The sequence below is a fragment of the Haemorhous mexicanus genome, chromosome 1 (assembly GCF_027477595.1).
Source record: "Haemorhous mexicanus isolate bHaeMex1 chromosome 1, bHaeMex1.pri, whole genome shotgun sequence".
Classification (NCBI taxonomy): domain Eukaryota; kingdom Metazoa; phylum Chordata; class Aves; order Passeriformes; family Fringillidae; genus Haemorhous; species Haemorhous mexicanus.
In genome coordinates this window covers 158607099-158629892 of record NC_082341.1, presented here as the reverse complement: position 1 = coordinate 158629892, position 22794 = coordinate 158607099, and the positions used below count along the sequence as shown (strand labels likewise).

General features: G+C 64.0%; 3 protein-coding genes across 13 annotated transcripts in view; all 3 read right to left on the bottom strand.

The window, feature by feature from the left end:
* Positions 1-1887: 1887 nt before the first annotated feature.
* On the bottom strand, positions 1888-15877 carry LOC132338901 (cytochrome c1, heme protein, mitochondrial). 2 transcript variants are annotated; one of them, XM_059868856.1, is made up of 7 exons: positions 15737-15877; positions 13553-13755; positions 12163-12289; positions 6813-6970; positions 3481-3641; positions 3115-3215; positions 1888-2157 (listed from the first exon to the last, which is right to left on the bottom strand). In XM_059868856.1, exons 1-7 carry the CDS (start codon positions 15860-15862, stop codon positions 2053-2055), a joined length of 981 nt encoding a protein of 326 aa, XP_059724839.1. In that variant the 5' UTR covers positions 15863-15877; the 3' UTR covers positions 1888-2052. The 2 variants fall into 2 exon arrangements, with proteins under 2 accessions (XP_059724839.1, XP_059724830.1); XM_059868847.1 differs by lacking the exons at positions 1888-2157; positions 3115-3215; positions 3481-3641; positions 6813-6970 and adding an exon at positions 7271-7873.
* Positions 15878-15954: 77 nt separating this feature from the next.
* On the bottom strand, positions 15955-18395 carry LOC132338847 (filaggrin-2-like). 10 transcript variants are annotated; one of them, XM_059868780.1, is made up of 4 exons: positions 17688-17862; positions 17541-17635; positions 17300-17487; positions 15955-17205 (listed from the first exon to the last, which is right to left on the bottom strand). In XM_059868780.1, the coding sequence occupies exons 1-4, from the start codon at positions 17844-17846 to the stop codon at positions 16409-16411; spliced, it is 1239 nt and encodes a 412-aa protein (XP_059724763.1). In that variant the 5' UTR covers positions 17847-17862; the 3' UTR covers positions 15955-16408. The 10 variants fall into 10 exon arrangements, with proteins under 10 accessions (XP_059724763.1, XP_059724796.1, XP_059724803.1 ...); XM_059868813.1 differs by lacking the exon at positions 17688-17862 and adding exons at positions 17902-18062; positions 18231-18395 and having other exon boundaries at positions 15955-17587; XM_059868820.1 differs by lacking the exon at positions 17688-17862 and adding exons at positions 17902-18002; positions 18077-18244 and having other exon boundaries at positions 15955-17587.
* Positions 18218-22794, bottom strand: part of GPAA1 (glycosylphosphatidylinositol anchor attachment 1) — a 20292-nt gene continuing 15715 nt past the window's right edge. The window contains 6 exon segments of the mRNA XM_059849803.1: positions 18218-18898; positions 19133-19156; positions 19273-19565; positions 19568-19727; positions 20841-21008; positions 22483-22540. Of these exon segments, the coding sequence (XP_059705786.1) occupies positions 19317-19565; positions 19568-19727; positions 20841-21008; positions 22483-22540 (635 nt within the window). The 3' untranslated portion in view covers positions 18218-18898; positions 19133-19156; positions 19273-19316.

Sequence of the window (22794 nt, the reverse complement as noted above, 5' to 3'; positions counted from 1 at the left end):
GACAGGAGTCGATCCCCAGGATGGGGACAATGACAGGGACAGGGTCAGAGGTCACTCCCTGGGATGGGTCCAGGGGAGCTGGTGCTGAACGAGACCCCAAAGCCAGTGGGGACCACGGTGGGGACACGGCACAGACTGACCCACAGACTGACCCACAGACTGGGCAGACTGACCCACGGCCTGGGCACAGACTGACCCACAGACTGACCCACGGCCTGGGCACAGACTGACCCACAGACTGACCCACAGACTGGGCATGGCCTGGGCACGGCCTGACCCACAGCCTGACCCACAGACTGGGCACGGCCTGGGCACAGACTGACCCACAGACTGGGCACAGACTGACCTACGGCCTGACCCACAGACTGACCCACAGACTGACCCATGGCCTGGGCACAGCCTGGGCACAGACTGACCCATGGCCTGACCCACAGACTGGGCACAGGCTGACCCACGGCCTGGGCATGGCCTGGGCACAGACTGACCCACAGACTGACCCACAGACTGACCCATGGCCTGACCCACGGCCTGGGCATGGCCTGGGCACAGACTGACCCACAGCCTGACCCACAGACTGACCCATGGCATGGGCATGGCCTGGGCACAGACTGACCCACAGACTGACCCACGGCCTGGGCACAGACTGACCCACAGACTGACCCACGGCCTGGGCACAGCCTGGGCACAGACTGACCCACAGCCTGGGCTTGGCCCGGGCACAGGCTGACCCACAGACTGACCCACGGCCTGGGCACAGACTGACCCATGGCCTGACCCACAGACTGGGCACAGGCTGGGCACAGACTGACCCACGGCCTGGGCATGGCCTGGGCACAGACTGACCCACGGCCTGACCCACAGACTGGGCATGGCCTGGGCACAGACTGACCCACAGACTGACCCACGGCCTGGGCACGGGCTGACCCACAGACTGACCCACGGCCTGGGCACAGACTGACCCACAGACTGACCCACAGACTGACCCACGGCCTGGGCACGGCCTGGGCACAGGCTGACCCACGGCCTGACCCACAGACTGACCCACAGACTGACCCACAGACTGGGCACGGCCTGGGCACAGACTGACCCACGGCCTGGGCACGGCCTGACCCATGGCCTGACCCACGGCCTGACCCACAGACTGGGCACGGGCTGGGCACAGACTGACCCACAGACTGACCCACGGCCTGGGCACAGACTGACCCACGGCCTGGGCATGGCCTGGGCACAGACTGACCCACGGCCTGACCCACAGACTGGGCACAGACTGACCCACAGACTGGGCACGGCCTGGGCACAGACTGACCCACAGACTGGGCATGGGCTGGGCACGGCCTGGGCACGGGCTGGGCACAGACTGACCCACGGCCTGGGCACAGACTGACCCACGGCCTGGGCACGGCCTGACCCACAGCCAGGACAGACCCAGGACAGACCCAGTCGCCCTCGCAGCCCCACAGCGAGGACAGACGTAGCCCCACAGTGCCGACATACCCACCCCACTCCCACCCCACACCTGGGACAGCCCCCAGCCCCACTCCCAGCCCCACTCCCGGCCCCACAGCCCAGCCCGCCCCGGCGCCACTCGGGATTTTCTCCTGTGGAACCCCAGACTTTATTCCCACCCCGCACCCAGGACAGCCCCACAGGAAGGACAGACCCCAGGACAGCCCCCAGCCCCACAGGAAGGACAGCCCCCAGCCCCACAGGAAGGACAGCCCCCAGCCCCACGGGTGTTTCCTGTGGAACCCCAGACTTTATTCCCACCCCGCACCCAGGACAGCCCCAGGACAGCCCCACAGGAAGGACAGACCCCAGGACAGCCCCCAGCCCCACCCCCGGACAGCCCCCAGCCCCACCCCAGGACAGCCCCCAGCCCCACGGGTGTTTCCTGTGGAACCCCAGATTTTATTCCCGCTGCAGCCCCGCGGGGGCCGAGGCCGGGGTCGAACACGAGGGGGGCTGAGGACCCCCCAGTGCCCCTCCTGGGGGGGCTCCCCGCCGCGGGGGGAGCTCGGGGGGCCCCCCCAGAGCCGATTGTGGGGGGGGGCCCTACTTGGGGGGCCGATAAACGATCTTCCTGCTCTTGAGCACCGACCACTTGTGTCGCTTCATGTAGTACAGCAGGGGCATGAGGAGCCCCGAGATCAGCAGCAGCTGGGGGGCGGGGGTCGGGGGGGGGGCGGGGGTCAGGGGGGGCGAGCACCCCCGGGCCCACCCTGAGACCCCCCCCCAAGAACCCCCAGGCCCACCCTTAGACACCCCCAAGCACCCCCGGGCCCCCGAGGCCCACCTTGAGACCCCCCTGAGTGCCCAGCCCCACCCTGAGGGACCCCCAGCCCCACCTTGAGGCCTCCAAAGACCCCACCCCCATCCCCAGCCCAACCTTGAAGCCCCCCAGCCCCACCCTGAGCCCCCCCCAGCCCCCAGCCCCACCTTGAGCCCCCCTGAGCCCCCCCGAAGCCCCCAGCCCCACCCTGAGCCCCCCAGCCCCACCTTGAGCCCCCCTGAGCCTCCCCAAGCCCCCAGCCCCACCCTGAGCCCCCCAAGCCCCCAGCCCCACCCTGAGCCCCCTGAAGCCCCCAGCCCCGCCTTGAGCCCCCCCAAGCCCCCAGCCCCACCCTGAGCCCCCCCAAGCCCCCAGCCCCACCTTCAGCCCCCCCCAAGCCCCCAGCCTCCCCCAAGCCCCAGCCCCACCCTGAGCCCCCCAAAGCCCCCAGCCCCACCGTGAGCCCCCAAAGCCCCCAGCCCCACCCTGAGGCCCCCCCAAGCCCCCAGCCCCACCTTGAGCCCCCCTGAGCCCCCCCAAAGCCCCCAGCCCCACCCTGAGCCCCCCAGCCCCACCTTGAGCCCCCCTGAGCCTCCCCAAGCCCCCAGCCCCACCCTGAGCCCCCCGAAGCCCCCAGCCCCACCGTGAGCCCCCGAAGCCCCCAGCCCCACCCTGAGCCCCCCAAGCCCCCAGCCCCACCCTGAGTCCCCCCCAAGCCCCCAGCCCCACCCTGAGCCCCCCCAAGCCCCCAGCCCCACCCTGAGCCCCCCAAGCCCCCAGCCCCACCCTGAGCCCCCCCAAAGCCCCCAGCCCCACCCTGAGCCCCCCGAAGCCCCCAGCCCCACCTTGAGCCCCATCTTTTTGCGGTGGTCGTGCTCGGGCTCGGCCGCCCAGCGCAGGAAGGTGCAAACGTCCTTGGCGATCTGGGACATGGTGGCCGGGGTCCCTGGGGGGGCAAAACGGCAGTGAGACCCCCACTGAGACCCCCCCGACCCCCTTAGAGCACCCCCAGAACCCCCAAGGAGCACCCCCAGATCCCCCCAGACCCCCACCAGCCCCCTCCCAGGACCCCCAGACCCCCCCCCAGCCCCAGCAGGACCCCCCAAGGCCCCTTTAATCCCCCCCCAGTGCCCCTGTAAGCCCCCCCTAGGCCCCTTTAATCCCCCCCCAGGACCCCTTTAAGCCCCCCAAGACCCCCCAGCCCCCCGTACCGTCGTCGTACTCCAGCACCTCGTCGTAGATGGGGGGGGCCATGCCGATGGCCTGGCCGGGGAAGTAGGGGTTGTAATGGAGCCCCTCCCTCAGCGAGACCCCCGCGGGGGCGTCACAGTACCCGGTGAGCAGGGCGAACACGTAATCCTCGCCCCCGTGCCTGAGGGGTTAATAGATCAATAACTGATCAATAACTGATCAATAACTGATAAATAACGGATCAATAACGGGGTCACAGTGCCCGGTGAGCAGGGCGAACACGTAATCCTCGCCCCCGTGCCTGAAGGGTTAATAGATCAATAACTGATCAATAACTGATCAATAACTGATCAATAACTGATCAATAACTGACCAATAACTGATCAATAAAGGATCAATAACGGGGTCACAGTGCCCGGTGAGCAGGGCGAACACGTAATCCTCGCCCCCGTGCCTGAAGGGTTAATAACAGATCAATAACTGATCAATAACTGATCAATAACGGATCAATAACGGATCAATAACAGGGTCACAGTGCCCCGTGAGCAGGGCGAACACGTAATCCTCGCCCCCGTGCCTGAAGGGTTAATAGATCAATAACTGATCAATAACGGATCAATAACGGGGTCACAGTACCCGGTGAGCAGGGCGAACACGTAATCCTCACCCCCGTGCCTGAAGGGTTAATAGATCAATAACTGATCAATAACTGATCAATAACTGATCAATAACTGATCAATAACGGATCAATAATGGGGTCACAGTGCCCCGTGAGCAGGGCGAACACGTAATCCTCGCCCCCGTGCCTGAGGGGTTAATAGATCAATAACTGATCAATAACTGATCAATAACTGATCAATAACTGATCAATAACTGATCAATAACGGGGTCACAGTGCCCGGTGAGCAGGGCGAACACGTAATCCTCACCCCCGTGCCTGAGGGGTTAATAACAGATCAATAACTGATCAATAACAGATCAATAACAGATCAATAACTGATCAATATCGGGGTCACAGTGCCCGGTGAGCAGAGTGAACATGTAATCCTCGCCCCCGTGCCTGAGGGGTTAATAGATCGATAACTGATCAATAACTGATCAATAACGGGGTCACAGTACCCGGTGAGCAGGGCGAACACGTAATCCTCGCCCCCGTGCCTGAGGGGTTAATAGATCAATAACTGATCAATAACTGATCAATAACGGATCAATAACGGATCAATAACTGATCAATAACGGATCAATAATGGGGTCACAGTACCCGGTGAGCAGAGTGAACACGTAATCCTCGCCCCCGTGCCTGAAGGGTTAATAGATCAATAACTGATCAATAACTGACCAATAACTGATCAATAACGGGGTCACAGTACCCGGTGAGCAGGGCGAACACGTAATCTTCGCCCCCGTGCCTGAAGGGTTAATAGATCAATAACTGATCAATAACTGATCAATAACTGATCAAAAACAGGGTCAGTAATGGCATCAGTAACGAATCAATAACGGATCAATAACGGATCAATAACAGGGTCACAGTGCCCCGTGAGCAGGGCGAACACGTAATCCTCGCCCCCGTGCCTGAAGGGTTAATAGATCAATAACTGATCAATAACTGATCAATAACGGATCAATAACTGATCAATAACGGATCAATAACGGGGTCACAGTGCCCCGTGAGCAGGGCGAACACGTAATCCTCGCCCCCGTGCCTGAAGGGTTAATAGATCAATAACTGATCAATAACTGATCAATAAAGGATCAATAACTGATCAGTAACGGGGTCACAGTGCCCGGTGAGCAGGGCGAACACGTAATCCTCGCCCCCGTGCCTGAGGGGTTAATAGATCAATAACTGATCAATAACTGATCAATAACGGATCAATAACGGACCAATAACAGATCAATAACTAATCAATAACGGATCGATAACGGGGTCAGTAATGGCATCAATAATGGATCAATAATGGATCGATAACAGATCGATAACGGATCAATGATGGATCGATAACGGATTGATAACAGATTAATAACGGGGTCAGTAATGGCATCAATAACGGATCAATAACTGATCGATAACAGATCAATAACAGATCGATAACGGATCGATAACGGGGTCAGTAATGGCATCAATAACGGATCGATAACTGATCGATAACGGATCGATAATGGATCAATAACGGATCGATAATGGGTCAATAACCGATCGATAACGGATCGATAATGGGTCAATAACGGATCAATGATGGATCAATAACGGATCAGTAATGGATCAATAATGGATCAATAATGGATCGATAACCGATCGATAACGGATCGATAATGGATCGATGGGGACTGGGGTCACGGTGGGGCCGTGGGAATGGGGGATGGGAACCGGGGCACGGCACAGGAACGGGGCTCACCTGGCTGTACCCGCCTCACCTGTCCCTGTCTCACCTGTCCCTGTCTCACCTGTCCGTACCTGTCTGTCCCTGCCTCACCTGGAGGTCCCTGTGTCACCTGTCTGTCCCTGTCTCACCTGTCCCTGTCTCACCTGTCTGTCCCTGTGTCACCTGTCCCTGTCTCACCTGGCTGTACCCGCCTCACCTGTCTGTCCCTGTCTCACCTGTCCCTGTCTCACCTGTCTGTCCCTGCCTCACCTGTCTGTCCCTGTCTCACCTGTCTGTCCCTGCCTCACCTGTCTGTCCCTGTCTCACCTGTCCCTGTCTCACCTGTCTGTCCCTGTCTCACCTGTCTGTCCCTGCCTCACCTGTCTGTCCCTGTCTCACCTGTCCCTGTCTCACCTGTCTGTCCCTGCCTCACCTGTCTGTCCCTGTCTCACCTGTCTGTCCCTGCCTCACCTGTCTGTCCCTGTCTCACCTGGCGTTGACGATGTAGCTCAGGTCGGGGGGCAGCGCGCCGTTGTTGGGTGACCCCAGGACCCCTCACCTGTCCCTGTCTCACCTGTCTGTCCCTGTCTCACCTGTCTGTCCCTGCCTCACCTGTCCCTGTCTCACCTGGCGTTGACGATGTAGCTCAGGTCGGGGGGCAGCGCGCCGTTGTTGGGGTGACCCCAGGACCCCTCACCTGTCCGTACCTGTGTCACCTGTCCCTGTCTCACCTGGCGTTGATGATGTAGCTCAGGTCAGGGGGCAGCGCGCCGTTGTTGGGTGACCCCAGGACCCCTCACCTGTCCCTGTCTCACCTGTCCCTGTCTCACCTGTCTGTACCCGCCTCACCTGTCTGTACCTGTCTCACGTGTCTGTCCCTGTCTCACCTGGCGTTGACGATGTAGCTCAGGTCGGGGGGCAGCGCGCCGTTGTTGGGTGACCCCAGGACCCCTCACCTGTCCCTGTCTCACCTGTCCCTGTCTCACCTGGCGTTGACGATGTAGCTCAGGTCGGGGGGCAGCGCGCCGTTGTTGGCCGCCCGCGCGGCCTCGGGGTTGGGGTAGGGCTTGGGGAAATAATCCGAGATCTTCCCGGGGCGCATGAACATCTCCCCGTTCTCATCAGGGCCGTCCTGGACCTCCACCTGCACAGGTGAGACACAGGTGAGACACAGGTGAGAGACAGGTGAGACACAGGGACAGCAGGGACAGGGACAGCAGGGACAGGGACAGCAGGGACAGGGACAGCATGGCCCCCATGAACATCTCCCCGTTCTCGTCAGGGCCGTCCTGGACCTCCACCTGCACAGGTGAGACAGGTGAGACACAGGTGAGACACAGGTGAGACACAGACAGGTGAGACACAGGGACAGCAGGGACAGGGACAGCAGGGACAGGTGAGACACAGGGACAGCAGGGACAGGGACAGCAGGGTCCCCATGAACATCTCCCCGTTCTCGTCAGGGCCGTCCTGGACCTCCACCTGCACAGGTGAGACAGGTGAGACACAGGTGAGACACAGACAGGTGAGAGACAGGTGAGACACAGGGACAGCAGGGACAGGGACAGCAGGGACAGGTGAGACACAGGGACAGCAGGGACAGGGACAGCAGGGACAGGTGAGACACAGGTGAGACACAGGTGAGACACAGGAACAGCAGGGACAGGGACAGCAGGGCCCCCATGAACATCTCCCCGTTCTTGTCGGGGCCGTCCTGGACCTCCACCTGCACAGGTGAGACAGGTGAGACACAGGTGAGACACAGACAGGTGAGAGACAGGTGAGACACAGGGACAGCAGGGACAGGGACAGCAGGGTCCCCATGAACATCTCCCCGTTCTCGTCGGGGCCGTCCTGGACCTCCACCTGCACAGGTGAGACAGGTGAGACACAGGTGAGACACAGGTGAGAGACAGGGACAGCAGGGACAGGGACAGCAGGGACAGGGACAGCAGGGACAGGTGAGACACAGGGACAGCAGGGACAGGGACAGCAGGGTCCCCATGAACATCTCCCCGTTCTCATCAGGGCCGTCCTGGACCTCCACCTGCACAGGTGAGACAGGTGAGACACAGGTGAGATACAGACAGGTGAGACACAGGTGAGACACAGGGACAGCAGGGACAGGGACAGCAGGGACAGGTGAGACACAGGGACAGCAGGGACAGGGACAGCAGGGTCCCCATGAACATCTCCCCATTCTCATGGGGGCCGTCCTGGACCTCCACCTGCACAGGTGAGACACAGGTGAGACACAGGTGAGACACAGGTGAGACACAGGTGAGACACAGGGACAGCAGGGACAGGGACAGCAGGGCCCCCATGAACATCTCCCCGTTCTTGTCGGGGCCGTCCTGGACCTCCACCTGCACAGGTGAGACAGGTGAGACACAGACAGGTGAGACACAGGTGAGACACAGGGACAGCAGGGACAGGGACAGCAGGGACACAGGTGAGACACAGGGACAGCAGGGACAGGGACAGCAGGGACACAGGTGAGACACAGGGACAGCAGGGACAGGGACAGCAGGGACAGGGACAGCAGGGTCCCATGAACATCTCCCCATTCTCGTCCAGGCTGTCCTGGACCTCCACCTGCACAGGTGAGACAGGTGAGACACAGGTGAGACACAGGTGAGACAGGGACAGAGACAGCAGGGACACAGGTGAGACACAGGGACAGCAGGGACAGGTGAGACACAGGTGAGACACAGGAACAGCAGGGAGAGGGACAGCAGGGCCCCCATGAACATCTCCCCGTTCTCGTCAGGGCCGTCCTGGACCTCCACCTGCACAGGTGAGACACAGGTGAGACAGGTGAGACACAGGTGAGACACAGGGACAGTACGGACAGGTGAGACAGGGACAGCAGGGACAGGGACAGCAGGGACAGGACAGCATGGCCCCCATGAACATCTCCCCGTTCTCGTCGGGGCCGTCCTGGACCTCCACCTGCACAGGTGAGACAGGTGAGACACAGGTGAGACACAGACAGGTGAGACACAGGTGAGATACAGACAGGTGAGACACAGGGACAGTACGGACAGGTGAGACAGGGACAGCAGGGACAGGGACAGCAGGGTCCCCATGAACATCTCCCCGTCCTCGTCGGGGCCGTCCTGGACCTCCACCTGCACAGGTGAGACACAGGTGAGAGACAGGGACAGTATGGACAAGTGAGACAGGGACAGCAGGGAGAGGGACAGCAGGGACAGGGACAGCAGGGACAGGTGAGACACAGGGACAGCAGGGACAGGGACAGCAGGGTCCCCATGAACATCTCCCCGTTCTCGTCAGGGCCGTCCTGGACCTCCACCTGCACAGGTGAGACAGGTGAGACACAGGTGAGATACAGACAGGTGAGAGACAGGTGAGATACAGGGACAGCAGGGACAGGGACAGCAGGGACAGGTGAGACACAGGGACAGCAGGGACAGGGACAGCAGGGTCCCCATGAACATCTCCCCATTCTCATGGGGGCCGTCCTGGACCTCCACCTGCACAGGTGAGACAGGTGAGACACAGGTGAGATACAGACAAGTGAGACACAGGGACAGTACGGACAGGTGAGACAGGGACAGCAGGGACAGGGACAGCATGGCCCCCATGAACATCTCCCCATTCTCGTCGGGGCCGTCCTGGACCTCCACCTGCACAGGTGAGACAGGTGAGATACAGACAGATGAGATACAGACAGGTGAGATACAGGTGAGACAGGGACAGGGACAGCAGGGACACAGGTGAGACACAGGGACAGCAGGGACAGGGACAGCAGGGACAGGTGAGAGACAGGGACAGCAGGGCCCCCATGAACATCTCCCCGTTCTTGTCGGGGCCGTCCTGGACCTCCACCTGCACAGGTGAGACAGGTGAGACACAGGTGAGACACAGGGACAGCAGGGACAGGGACAGCAGGGTCCCCATGAACACCTCCCTGTCCTCGTCGGGGCCGTCCTGGACCTCCACCTGCACAGGTGAGCTGCAGACAGCCAGGCAGGGGCACGGGGAATGGCAGGACAGGGACATGGGGACATCAGGGGACATCAGGGGTGGCAGGACAGGGACAGCAGGACACCAGGAATGGCAGGAGAGGGACAGTGGAATGGAGCCAGCAGGACAGCAGGGGTGGCAGCACAGGGACACTGGGACACCAGGAGCAGCAGCACAGTGGCACGGGGACACTGGGGACACTGGGGGGACACTGGGAATGGCGGGACAGGGACAGAGGGACACCAGTGGCACGGGGACACTGGGGGGCACTGGGGGGCACTGGGAATGGCAGGACAGGGACATGGGGACACTGGGATGGAGCCAGCAAGACACAGTGGTGGCAGGACAGGGACACTGGGGACAGCAGGGTGGGGACACTGCACACAGCAGCAGAGTGGCACCAGGACAGCAGGGGTGGCAGGGCAGTGACAATGACACACCAGGGACAGCAAGGTCACTGGGGACACTGGGGATGGCAGGACAGGGACAGAGGGACACCAGTGGCACGGGGACACTGGGGACACTGGGGGGACACTAGGAATGGCAGGACAGGGACATGGGGACACTGGGATGGAGCCAGCAAGACACAGTGGTGGCAGGACAGGGACACTGGGGACAGCAGGGTGGGGACACTGGACACAGCAGCAGAGTGGCACCAGGACAGCAGGGGTGGCAGCGCAGGGACAATGACACACCAGGGACAGCAGGGTGGGGACACTGGGGATGGCAGGACAGGGACATCAGGGCACTGGGAATGGTGGGACTGGGACATGGGGACATCAGGAGTGGCAGCACAGTGACAGAGGGACACCAGGATCAGCAGCACAGTGGCACGGGGACACTGGGGACAGTGGGGGGGGACACTGGCAGTGGCAGGACAGGGACACTGGGGACAGCAGGGTGGGGACACTGCACACAGCAGCAGAGTGGCACCAGGACAGCAGGGGTGGCAGCACAGTGACAATGACACATCAGGGACAGCAGGGTGGGGACACTGGAGATGGCAGCAGACTGGCACCAGGACAGCAGGGGTGGCAGCACAGGGACACAGGGACACCAGGGGCAGCAGCACAGTGGCACGGGGACACTGGGGACAGTGGGGGGGGACACTGGGGATGGCAGCACAGGGACAGGGGGACATAGGGGTGGCAGGACAAGGACAGTGACAGCAGTGCCACGGTGTTGGGGACCACAGGGGTGGCAGCACAGGGGCACCAGACACAGCAGGACAAGGACACGGGGACATCAGAGACAGGGGGTGGGGACACCAGGGACAGCTGGGACAGGGACATGGGGACACCGGGAGTGGCAGGACAGGGACATGGGCACACTGGGATGGAGCCAGCAGGACAGCAGGGGTGGCAGCACAGGGACACTGGGGACAGCAGGACAGGGGCACAGGGACACTGCAGGTGGCAGCAGTGACACTGGGGGTAGCAGCAGTGACACTGGGGGTGGCAGGGATGACACTGGGGGTGGCAGGGTTGGCAGGGGGAGGCAGCAGTGACACTGGGGGTGGCAGCAGTGACACTGGGGGTGGCAGCAGTGACACTGGGGGTGGCAGGGGGTGGCAGGAGTGACATTGGGGGTGGCAGCAGTGACACTGGGGGTGGCACCAGTGACACTGGGGGTGGCAGGGGTGACACTGAGGGTGGCAGGAGTGACACTGGGGGTGGCAGGGGGTGGCAGGAGTGACACTGGGGGTGGCAGGGGGTGACAGGAGTGACACTGGGGGTGGCAGGAGTGACACTGGGGGTGGCAGGGGGTGGCAGGAGTGACACTGGGGGTGGCAGCAGTGACACTGGGGGTGGCAGGAGTGACACTGGGGGTGGCAGGGGGTGGCAGGAGTGACACTGGGGGTGGCAGCAGTGACACTGGGGGTGGCAGCAGTGACACTGGGGGTGGCAGGGGTGGCAGCAGTGACACTGGGGGTGGCAGGGTTGGCAGGGGGTGGCAGCAGTGACACTGGGGGTGGCAGCAGTGACACTGGGGGTGGCAGGGGTGGCAGCAGTGACACTGGGGGTGGCAGGGTTGGCAGGGGGTGGCAGGAGTGACACTGGGGGTGGCAGGAGTGACACTGGGGGTGGCAGCAGTGACACTGGGGGTGGCAGGGGTGGCAGCAGTGACACTGGGGGTGGCAGCAGTGACACTGGGGGTGGCAGCAGTGACACTGGGGGTGGCAGGGGGTAGCAGTGACACTGGGGTGGCAGCAGTGACACTGGGGGTGGCAGCAGTGACACTGGGGTGGCAGCAGTGACACTGGGGGTGGCAGCAGTGACACTGGGGTGGCAGGGGGTGGCAGCAGTGACACTGGGGGTGGCAGGGGTGGCAGGGTCCCGGTGTCACCTCCTCTGCCAGCGCCTTGGCCTCGGCCTCGGTGTGGGTGACGCCGATGAGGTTCCGGAAGGCCAAATACTCCATGGAGTGACAGGCAGAGCACACCTGGCGGTACACCTGGAACCCCCTGCGGACACTGGGGGGGGACAGACACACCCCAAAGTCACCCCAAAGTGACCCCAAAGTCACCCCAAACACACCTGGGGCACACCTGGAACCCCCTGCGGACACTGGGGGGGGGACAGACACACCCCAAAGTGACCCCAAACACACCTGGGGCACACCTGGAACCCCCTGCGGACACTGGGGGGACAGAGAGACCCCAAAGTCACCCCAAAGTCACCCCAAAGTGACCCCAAACACACCTGGGGCACACCTGGAACCCCCTGCGGACACTGGGGACAGACACACCCCAAAGTGACCCCAAAGTCACCTGGAACCCCCTGTGCACCTTGCAGAGGTGGGGGGCTCAGATCCTCCAGGACCCCCACAGCTGCTGTGCCCCAGGGACCCCAAATCCCCCCCAGGGACCCCAAATCCCCCCCAGGACCCCCCAAACCCCCGTTTCCCTCACCTGGCGTGGTCCATAGCACTCAGGGACCCCCCAAACCCCCCCAGGACCCCCAAAACCCCCTCAGGACCCCCCAAACCCCCCCAGGACCCCCAAACCCCCCCCAGGACCCCCCAAATTCCCCCCAGGACCCCCCAAATTCCCCCCAGGACCCCCCAAACCCCCCCCAGGACCCCCCAAAGCCACCTCAGGACCCCCAAACCCCCTCCAGGACCCCCCAACCCCCCCCAAAGCCCCCCGTTTCCCTCACCTGGCGTGGTCCAGAGCGCTCAGGACCCCCCAAATCCCCCCAGGACCCCCCAAACCCCCGCAGGACCCCCCAAACCCCCCCCAGGGACCCCCAAAGCCCCCCGAAACCCCCCCAGGACCCCCCCAGGACCCCCGTTTCCCTCACCTGGCGTGGTCCAGAGCGCTCAGGGACCCCCAAACCCCCCCAGGACCCCCCAAATCCCCCCCAGGACCCCCCAAAGCCCCGCCAGGACCCCCCAAACCCCCCCCAGGACCCCCCAAACCCCCCCAGGGACCCCCAAAGCCCCCCGAAACCCCCCCAGGACCCCCCCAGGACCCCCGTTTCCCTCACCTGGCGTGGTCCAGAGCACTCAGGGACCCCCAAACCCCTACCAGGACCCCCCAAACCCCCTCAGGACCCCCCAAATCCCCCCCAGGACCCCCGTTTCCCTCACCTGGCGTGGTCCAGAGCGCTCAGGGACCCCAAAGCCCCCCCAGGACCCCCCCAAACCCCCGTTTCCCTCACCTGGCGTGGTCCAGAGCACTCAGGGACCCCCCAAAGCCCCCCAAAGCCCCCCCAAAGCCCCCCGTTTCCCTCACCTGGCGTGGTCCAGAGCGCTCAGGTAGCCGCCGTGGCTCCAGGGCAGGCTCGGGGGGTGCAGCTCCAGCTCCCCCGCGCTCAGGGGGCCCCCCCCGAGGGACAGGGACAGGGCCACCGCCAGGGACCCCCCCCCTGCCAGGGCCCCCAGCACGGCCAGGGACCACCGGGAGCGGGGACGGCCCGGGAACGACGACAGGGACACCTGGGGGGGGACAGCGGGGGGGTGGGTTAGGGACACCTGGGGAGGTCAGTGACACCTGGGGGGACACAGGGGTGGGTTAGGGACACCTGGGGGGGACAGGGACACCTGGGGGGGTCAGGGGGGGGTCAGGGACACCTGGGGGGGACAGGGACACCTGGGGGGGTCAGGGACACCTGGGGGGGACAGGGACACCTGGGAAGGACGGGGGGGGTCAGGGACACCTGGGGGGGACAGGGACCCCCCCTGCCAGGGACCACCGGGAATGGGGACAGCCCGGGAACGACGACAGGGACACCTGGGGGGGACGGGGGGGGGTTAGGGACACCTGGGGGGGACACAGGGATGGGTTAGGGACACCTGGGGGGGATGAGGGGGGGTCAGAGGGGACACAGGGACACCTGGGGGGACAGAGGAATGGGTTAGGGGCACCTGGGGGGGACAGAGGGGACACAGGGACACCTGGGGGGACACAGGGACGGGTTAGGGACACCTGGGGGGACACAGGGATGGGTTTGGGACACCTGGGGGGGACACAGGGATGGGTTAGGGACACCTGGGGGGACACAGGGATGGGTTTGGGGACACCTGGGGGGGACACAGGGGTGGGTTAGGGACACCTGAGGGGACACAGGGACACCTGGGGGGGATGGTAGGGGGGGGTTAGGGACACCTGGGGGACACAGGGGTGGGTTAGGGACACCTGAGGGGACACAGGGACACCTGGGGGGGACAGGGGGTGGGTTAGGGACACCTGGGGGGACACGGGGGGGCTTAGGCACACCTGGGGGGGATGGGGGGGGGGGGGGGGGTCAGTGACACCTGGGGGGGTCAGAAGGGATCACAGGGACACCTGGGGGGGGACACAGAGACAGGTTAGGGACACCTGGGGGGGTCAGAGGGGACACAGGGACACCTGGGGGGACACAGGGATGGGTTAGGGACACCTGGGGGGACACAGGGGGGGTTAGGGACACCTGGGGGGTATGGGGGGGGGGTCAGTGACACCTGGGGGAGTCAGAGGGGACACAGGGACACCTGGGAAGGACACAGGGATGGGTTAGGGACACCTGGGGGGGGTCAGGGACACCTGGGGGGGGTCAGGGACACCTGGGGGTGTTAGGGACACCTCGGAGGGGGAACAGGGGTGACAGGGACACCGGGGGGGGGGGGGGCTAGGGACACTTGGGGAGGGGACAAGGGGGACAGGGACACTGAGGACCCCAAGGCTCATGGGGGGACAAAAGCAATGAGGGGGTCCCGGGGACAGCGGGAATACCGGGAATGCTGGAATTACCGGGAACAGAAACAGCGGGAACAGCGGGGATAGCGGGGATACCGGGAATAGCGGGGATACCGGGAATAGCGGGGATACCGGAATTACCGGGAGCGGGAGCAGCGCGAAGGGCGGGCAGAGGGCACCGCGGGCACGCTGGGAGGAACCGGGGACACCGGGCACGATGGGGGCACAACTCCCGGGGACCGCGCGGGGATACCGGGAGAACCGGGGGCACCGAGAGTGGAACCGGGGGCACCGGGAACCGGGAGGGGCCGGGAGTGGAACCGGGGGCACCGGGAACCGGGAGGGGCCGGGAGTGGAACCGGGGACACCGGGAACCGGGAGGGGCCGGGAGTGGAACCGGGGACACCGCGCGGGGTTGGGGAGCACCGGGCACACCGGGGGAGGCACCGGCAGGCCCCAGGCAGGGCCGGGAAGCACCGGGAGGGGCCGGGAGTGCAACCGGGGGCACCGGGAACCGGGAGGGGCCGGGAGTGGAACCGGGGGCACCGTGCGGGGTTGGGGCACACCGGGAAAGGCAGCGGCAGCCCCGGGAAGCCCCGGGTAGGGCCGATCCCGTCCCTCGGGCGGGCCCCGCGCGGTTCCGGGCCCCGAGGCCGCGCCGTGCCCTCAGCGGGGCCGTGAGGGGGCGGCCCCGGGCCGGGCCCGCCGTGACCTTCCCGCGGGCGGCGGGGCCGCACTCACCGTGGCGGGGCCGCGGCCGGGGCCGCCGGCGGGGCGCAGCAGCGCGCGGGGAGCCGGGCCGGGCCGCGGCGGGCCCGGGAGCAGCCGCAGCCCCGGCAGGCCCCGCAGGCCCCGCAGCGCCGCCATCGCCGAGGTCGAGGGGACGCGCCGCGACGCCCCGGAAGTGACGTAAAGGGAGGGCGGGACGAAAGGCGGGAGTGACGTCACGGAAAGGCACGTGACAATGTAACGGTTTTATTGCGGCGCCCCCTGGTGGAGGGAGGGGGAACAGCACAGGGTAAGCCACGCCCACTCCGTAAAGCACGCCCCCCACAAAAGCCACGCCCCGACGGGAGTCACGCCCCTGCAAAAAGCCACGCCCGTAAATAAACCACGCCTCCCCGCATGAGACACGCCCATTAACAAAGCCACGCCCATTAGCAAACCACACCTCCCCATGAGACACACCCATTAACAAAGCCACGCCCATTAACAAACCACACCTCCCCATGAGACACGCCCATTAACAAAGCCACGCCCATTAGCAAACCACACCTCTCCATGAGACATGCCCATTAATAAAGCCACGCCCATTAACCATGCCTCCTCACATTAGACATGCCCATTAATAAAGCCACGCCCATTAACCATGCCTCCTCACATTAGACATGCCCATTAATAAAGCCACGCCCATTAACAAACCACACCTCCCCATGAGACACGCCCATTAACAAAGCCACGCCCATTAGCAAACCACACCTCCTCACATGATACATGCCTATTAATAAAGCCACGCCCACTAACAAGCCACGCCTCCCCACATGAGACACGCCCATTAACAAAGCCACGCCTGTCATCAAGCCACGCCCTCCACAAAAGCCACACCCAATAACAAACCAGGCCCTGGCAGAACCACGCCCCTCGAGGCCCCGCCCCCTTGCGGGGGTCCCGGTGGGCGGGGTCAAACCCGGGGGGCTCTGGGGGGAGCAGGGCTGGGGGGCTGGGGGCACACTTGGGATTGTCCGTGCGTCCGTGGGTCTGTCCGTCCATCCAGGGCTGTGTGTCCGTGTGTCTGTGTGTCTGTCTGTGTGTCCGTGTGTCCATCCAGGCTCTGTGTGTCTGTCTGTGTGTCCGTGTGTCCATCCAGGCTCTCTGTGTGTGTCTGTGTGTCTGTCCGTGTGTCCATCCAGGGCTCTGTGGCTCTGTCCGTGTGTCCATCCATGCTATGTCTGTGTGTCCGTGTGTCTGTCCGTGTGTCCATCCAGGGCTCTGTGCGTCTGTCCGTGTGTCCATCCAGGCTCTGTGTGTCTGTGTGTCAGTGTGTCTGTCCGTGTGTCCATCCAGGGCTCTGTGCATCTGTCCGTGTGTCCATCCAGGCTCTGTGTGTGTGTCTGTGTGTCTGTCCATGTGTCCATCCAGGGCTCTGTGTGTCTGTCCGTGTGTCCATCCAGGCTCTCTGTGTGTGTCTGTGTGTCTGTCCGTGTGTCCATCCAGGGCTCTGTGTGTCTGTGCATCTGTCCATGTGTCCATCCAGGGCTCTGTGTGTGTCCGTGTGTCTGTCCGTGTGTCCGTGTGTCTGTCCGTGTGTCCATCCAGGCTCTGTGTGTGTCTGTGGGTCTGTCCGTGTGTCCGTGTGTCTGTCCGTGTGTCCGTGTGTCCATCCAGGCTGTGTGTGTGTCTGTGTGTCTGTCCGTGTGTCCATGTGTCCATCTAGGCTCTGTGTGTCTGTCCATGTGTCCGTGTGTCCGTGTGTCCATCCAGGCTCTGTGTGTGTGTCTGTGGGTCTGTCTGTGTGTCCATGTGTCCATCCAGGCTCTGTGTGTGTCTGTGTGTCTGTCCGTGTGTCCGTGTGTCCATCCAGGCTCTGTGTGTCTGTGGGTCTGTCCGTGTGTCCGTGTGTCCATCCAGGGCTCTGTGTGTGTCTGTGGGTCTGTCCGTGTGTCCATGTGTGTCCATCCAGGGCTCTGTGTGTCTGTGTGTCTGTCCATGTGTCCGTGTGTCTGTGTGTCCATCCAGGGCTCTGTGTGTCTGTGCGTCTGTCCGTGTGTCCGTGTGTCCATCCAGGCTCTCTGTGTGTGTCCGTGTGTCTGTGTGTCCATCCAGGGCTCTGTGGCTCTGTCCATGTGTCCATCCAGGCTATGTCTATGTGTCCGTGTGTCTGTCCGTGTGTCCATCCGGGGCTCTGTGTGTCTGTCCATGTGTCCGTGTGTCCGTGTGTCCATCCAGGGCTCTGTGGCTCTGTCCGTGTGTCCATCCAGGCTATGTCTGTGTGTCCGTGTGTCTGTCCCTGTGTCCATGCCGTGTCTGTCTGTGCGTCTGTCCGTGTGTCCATCCAGGCTCTGTGTGTCTGTGTGTCTGTGCATGTGTCTGTGTGTCCGTGTGTCCGTCCAGGCTATGTCTGTGTGTCCGTGTGTCTGTCCATGTGTCTGTCTGTCCGTGTGTCCATCCAGGGCTCTGTGGTTCTGTCCGTGTGTCCATCCAGGCTATGTCTGTGTGTCCGTGTGTCTGTCCGTGCGTCCGTGTGTCCATCCGGGGCTGTCACTGTCCATGGGTCCCTCTGCGGGACTGTCCATGGGCCTGTCCCTGCTGGAGACGCGTCCGTGGCTCTGTCCCTGTGTCCATGCCGCGTCTGTCTGTCCCGGTGTCCGTGTGTCCATCCATCACTTCCAGCAGAGCACATTCCAGAGCAGGGATAGGCCCCCAGGCACGGGGGGGCTCAGGTGAGGGGTCCGTGGGTCTGTCCGTGTGTCCGTCTGTCCATCCCTCACTTCCAGAAGAGCACGTTCCAGAGCAGCAGCCAGCAGGGGTGGGACACCAGGCACAGCAGGGGGCTCAGGGGAGGGGTCCGTGGCTCTGTCCCCGTGTCCGTCTGTCCATCCCTCATTTCCAGAAGAGCACGTTCCAGAGCAGCAGCCAGCAGGGGTAGGCAGAGCAGGGGGCTCAGGGGAGGGGTCTGTGGCTCTGTCCCTGTGTCCACGCCGTGTCTGTCTGTCTGTCCATCCCTCACTTCCAGAAGAGCACGTTCCAGAGCAGCAGCCAGCAGGGGTGGGACACCAGGCACAGCAGGGGGCTCAGGTGAGGGGTCCGTGGCTCTGTCCCCGTGTCCGTCTGTCCATCCCCCACTTCCAGCAGAGCATGTTCCAGAGCAGCAGCCAGCAGGGGTAGGCACAGCAGGGGGCTCAGGTGAGGGGTCCGTGGCTCTGTCCCTGTGTCCACGCTGTGTCTGTCTGTCCATCCCTCACTTCCAGAAGAGCACGTTCCAGAGCAGCAGCCAGCAGGGGTAGGCAGAGCAGGGGGCTCAGGGGAGGGGTCTGTGGCTCTGTCCCCGTGTCTGTCTGTCCATCCCTCACTTCCAGCAGAGCACGTTCCAGAGCAGCAGCCAGCAGGGGTGGGACACCAGGCACAGCAGGGGCTCAGGTGTGCCCCGTGCAGGGGGCTCAGGTGAGGGGTCTGTGTGTCTGTCCCCGTGTCCGTCTGTCCATCCCTCACTTCCAGCAGAGCACATTCCAGAGCAGCAGCCAGCAGGGGTGGGACACCAGGCAGAGCAGGGGGCTCAGGGGAGGGGTCCGTGGCTCTGTCCCTGTGTCCGTCTGTCCATCCCTCACTTCCAGAAGAGCACGTTCCAGAGCAGCAGCCAGCAGGGGTAGGCGCCCAGGCAGAGCAGGGGGCTCAGGTGAGCCCCGTGCAGGTGCTCCTGCAGCAGCCCCTGGCCCAGCGCCCCCAGGAAGCGCTGCCAGGCCTCGCCCAGCCCCGCCGGCGCCTCCAGCAGCTCCCGCTCCAGCAGCACGGCCAGGAACAGCGACAGCCCCGGCGTGGTCAGCACCAGCAGCACGGCCAGGGGCAGCCTGGAATGGGGAGGGGGCTTAGAGACCCTTGGGACCACTCTGAGACCACCAGGGACCACCCTAGGACCACCCTGGGACCCCTGCGACCACCCTGGAGCCACCCACAGCACCCCAGGAACAGCGACAGCCCCGGCGTGGTCAGCACCAGCAGCACGGCCAGGGGCAGCCTGGAATGGGGAGGGGGCTTAGAGACCCTTGGGACCACCCTGGGACCACCCAGAGACCACCCTGGGACCCCCAGGACCACCCAGAGCCCCCTGGGACCACCCTGAGACCCCCAGGTCAGCACCAGCAGCATGGCCAGGGGGGTCCAGGGTGGCTGGGGGGGGTTTGGGGACACCCAGAGCCCCCCAGGGACACCCAGGGACACCCAGAGCTCCGTCCGCACCTGTCCCCAAGGGCTCTCACCTGTCCCCCCACCCCAGGTCTCACCTGTCCCCAGGTGTCCCCAGGTGTGTCTCACCTGTCCCCAGGTGTGTCTCACGTGTCCCCAGGTGTGTCTCACCTGTTGCCCCCAGGTGTCCCCAGGTGTCCCCAGGTGTGTCTCACCTGTCCCCAGGTGTGTCTCACCTGTCCCCAGGCGTGTCTCACCTGTTGCCCCCATGTCTCAACTGTCCCCAGGTGTGTCTCACCTGTCCCCATGTCTCACCAGTCCCCCCCATGTCTCACCTGTCCCCAGGTGTGTCTCACCTGTCCCCCCCATGTCTCACCTGTCCCCAGGTGTGTCTCACCTGTCCCCCCCATGTCTCACCAGTCCCCAGGTGTGTCTCACCTGTCCCCCCCATGTCTCACCAGTCCCCAGGTGTGTCTCACCTGTCCCCCCCATGTCTCACCTGTCCCCAGGTGTGTCTCACCTGTTGCCCCCAGGTGTCCCCAGGTGTGTCTCACCTGTCCCCACGTGTGTCTCACCTGTCCCCCTGTCCCCAGGTGTGTCTCACCTGTTGCCCCCATGTCTCACCTGTCCCCAGGTGTGTCTCACCTGTCCCCAGGTATGTCTCACCTGTCCCCCAGGTGTCCCCAGGTGTGTCTCACCTGTCCCCAGGTGTGTCTCACCTGTCCCCCCCATGTCTCACCTGTCCCCCCCATGTCTCACCTGTCCCCCCCATGTCTCACCTGTCCCCCCATGTCTCACCTGTCCCCAGGTGTGTCTCACCTGTCCCCAGGTGTGTCTCACCTGTCCCCCAGGTGTCCCCAGGTGTGTCTCACCTGTCCCCAGGTGTGTCTCACCTGTCCCCCAGGTGTCCCCAGGTGTGTCTCACCTGTCCCCAGGTGTGTCTCACCTGTTGCCCCCGGGTCTGACGGCGGCCGCAGGTGGCACCAGGGTGGCGCCCAGCAGGAAGCCCAGGGAGAAGTTGAGCAGGGCCAGGCAGGAGAGGAGCAGCGCCAGGGCCAGCAGGGCCACCAGCTTGAGGGACATCCAGCCCCGCTGGCCACCCCCGGAGAGAGCCCTGGGGACAGGGACAGGGACACAGTGTCACACAGTGTCACACAGTGTCACCCCCAGTGTCACACAGGGCCACCAGCTTGAGGGACATCCAGCCCCGCTGGCCACCCCCGGACAGGGCCCTGGGGACAGAGAGACAGTGTCACACAGTGTCACACAGTGTCACACAGGGCCACCAGCTTGAGGGACATCCAGCCCCGCTGGCCACCCCCGGACAGGGCCCTGGGGACACAGGGACAGGGTTAATGTCACAGTGTCACCACCCCAGGGCCATCCAGCCCCGCTGGCCACCCCCGGACAGGGCCCTGGGGACAGAGAGACAGTGTCACACAATGTCACACAGTGCCACCAGCTTGAGGGACATCCAGCCCCGCTGGCCACCCCCAGACAGGGCCCTGGGGACACAGGGACACAGTTGTCACACAGTGTCACACAGGGCCACCAGCCTGAGGGACATCCAGCCCCGCTGGCCACCCCCGGAGAGAGCCCTATGGGGACAGGGACAGGGTTAATGTCACAGTGTCACCACCCCAGGGACAGGGTTAATGTCACAGTGTCACACAGTGTCACACAGGGCCACCACCCCAGGGACATCCAGCCCCTCTGGCCAGCCCCCCCCACAGGGCCCTGGGGACACAGGGACAGTGTCACACAGTGTCACACAGTGTCACCCCCAGTGTCACACAGTGTCACCACCCCAGGGACATCCAGCCCCTCTGGCCACCCCCGGACAGGACCCTGGGGACAGAGGGACACGGTGTCATCATCCCTGTCACACGGTGTCACCATCCCTGTCACACAGTGCCACCATCCCAGTGTCACACACTGGTTCCAGCCCCACACCTGTACCTGTGCGTGCCCTGGGGCAGTGCCAGCCCCACCCTCACCTGTGGGTACCTGAGGGCACCTGTGGGCACCTGTGCCAGGCTCACCTGTGGGTGCTGTGGGTGCTGTGCCAGCCTCACCTGTACCTGTGGGTACCTGTGCATGCCCTGGGGCAGTGCCAGCCTCTCCCTCACCTGTACCTGTGGGTACCTGAGGGCACCTGTGGGTACCTGTGCCAGCTCACCTGTGGGTGCTGTGGGTGCTGTGGGTGCTGTGCCAGCCTCACCTGTGGGTGCCCTGGGGCAGTGCCAGCCATACCTGAGGGCATCTGTGAGTACCTGTGCCAGCCTCACCTGTGGGTGCTGTGGGTGCTGTACCAGCCCCACCTGTGGGTACCTGTGCCAGCCTCACCTGTGCGTGCTATGGGTGCTGTGCCAGCCCCACCTGTGGGTACCTGAGGGCACCTGAGGGTACCTGTGGGTACCTGTGCCAGGCTCACCTGTGTGTGCTGTGGGTGCTGTACCAGCCCCACCTGTGGGTACCTGTGGGTACCTGAGGGCACCTGTGGGTACCTGTGCCAGGCTCACCTGTGCGTGCCCTGGGGCAGTGCCAGCCCCACCTGAGGGTACCTGTGGGTACCTGTGCCAGCTCACCTGTGCGTGCTGTGGGGCAGGGCCATGCCAGCCACGTAGATGCCGATCAGGGCCATCCCTCACCTGTACCTGTGGGTACCTGTGTGTGCCCTGGGGCAGTGCCAGCCCCACCTGTGGGTACCTGTGGGTACCTGTGGGTACCTGTGCGTGCCCTGGGGCAGTGCCAACCATACCTGAGGGTACCTGTGGGTACCTGAGGGTACCTGTGCCAGCCTCACCTGTGGGTGCTGTGGGTGCTGTGCCAGCCCCACCTGTGGGTACCTGTGCCAGCCTCACCTGTGCGTGCTGTGGGGCAGGGCCATCCCTCACCTG

What these genes read in the sequence shown, in the direction of transcription:
- LOC132338901 (XM_059868847.1), bottom strand. Translation starts at nt 15,862, where the DNA reads ATGGCGGCGCTGCGGGGCCTGCGGGGCCTGCCGGGGCTGCGGCTGCTC. An exon ending in CCGGCCGCGGCCCCGCCACG is followed by an intron (nt 13,756 to 15,736) that starts GTGAGTGCGGCC and finishes GTCCCCCCCCAG; the next exon opens with GTGTCCCTGTCGTCGTTCCC. An exon ending in CCAAGGCGCTGGCAGAGGAG is followed by an intron (nt 7,874 to 12,162) that starts GTGACACCGGGA and finishes TCACCTGTGCAG; the next exon opens with GTGGAGGTCCAGGACGGCCC.
- LOC132338847 (XM_059868788.1), bottom strand. Translation starts at nt 17,846, where the DNA reads ATGGACACATGGACAGAGCCACAGAGCCCTGGATGGACACACAGACAC. An exon ending in CACAGAGCCTGGATGGACAC is followed by an intron (nt 17,206 to 17,299) that starts ACGGACAGACAC and finishes ACAGAGCCCTGG; the next exon opens with ATGGACACACGGACAGACAC.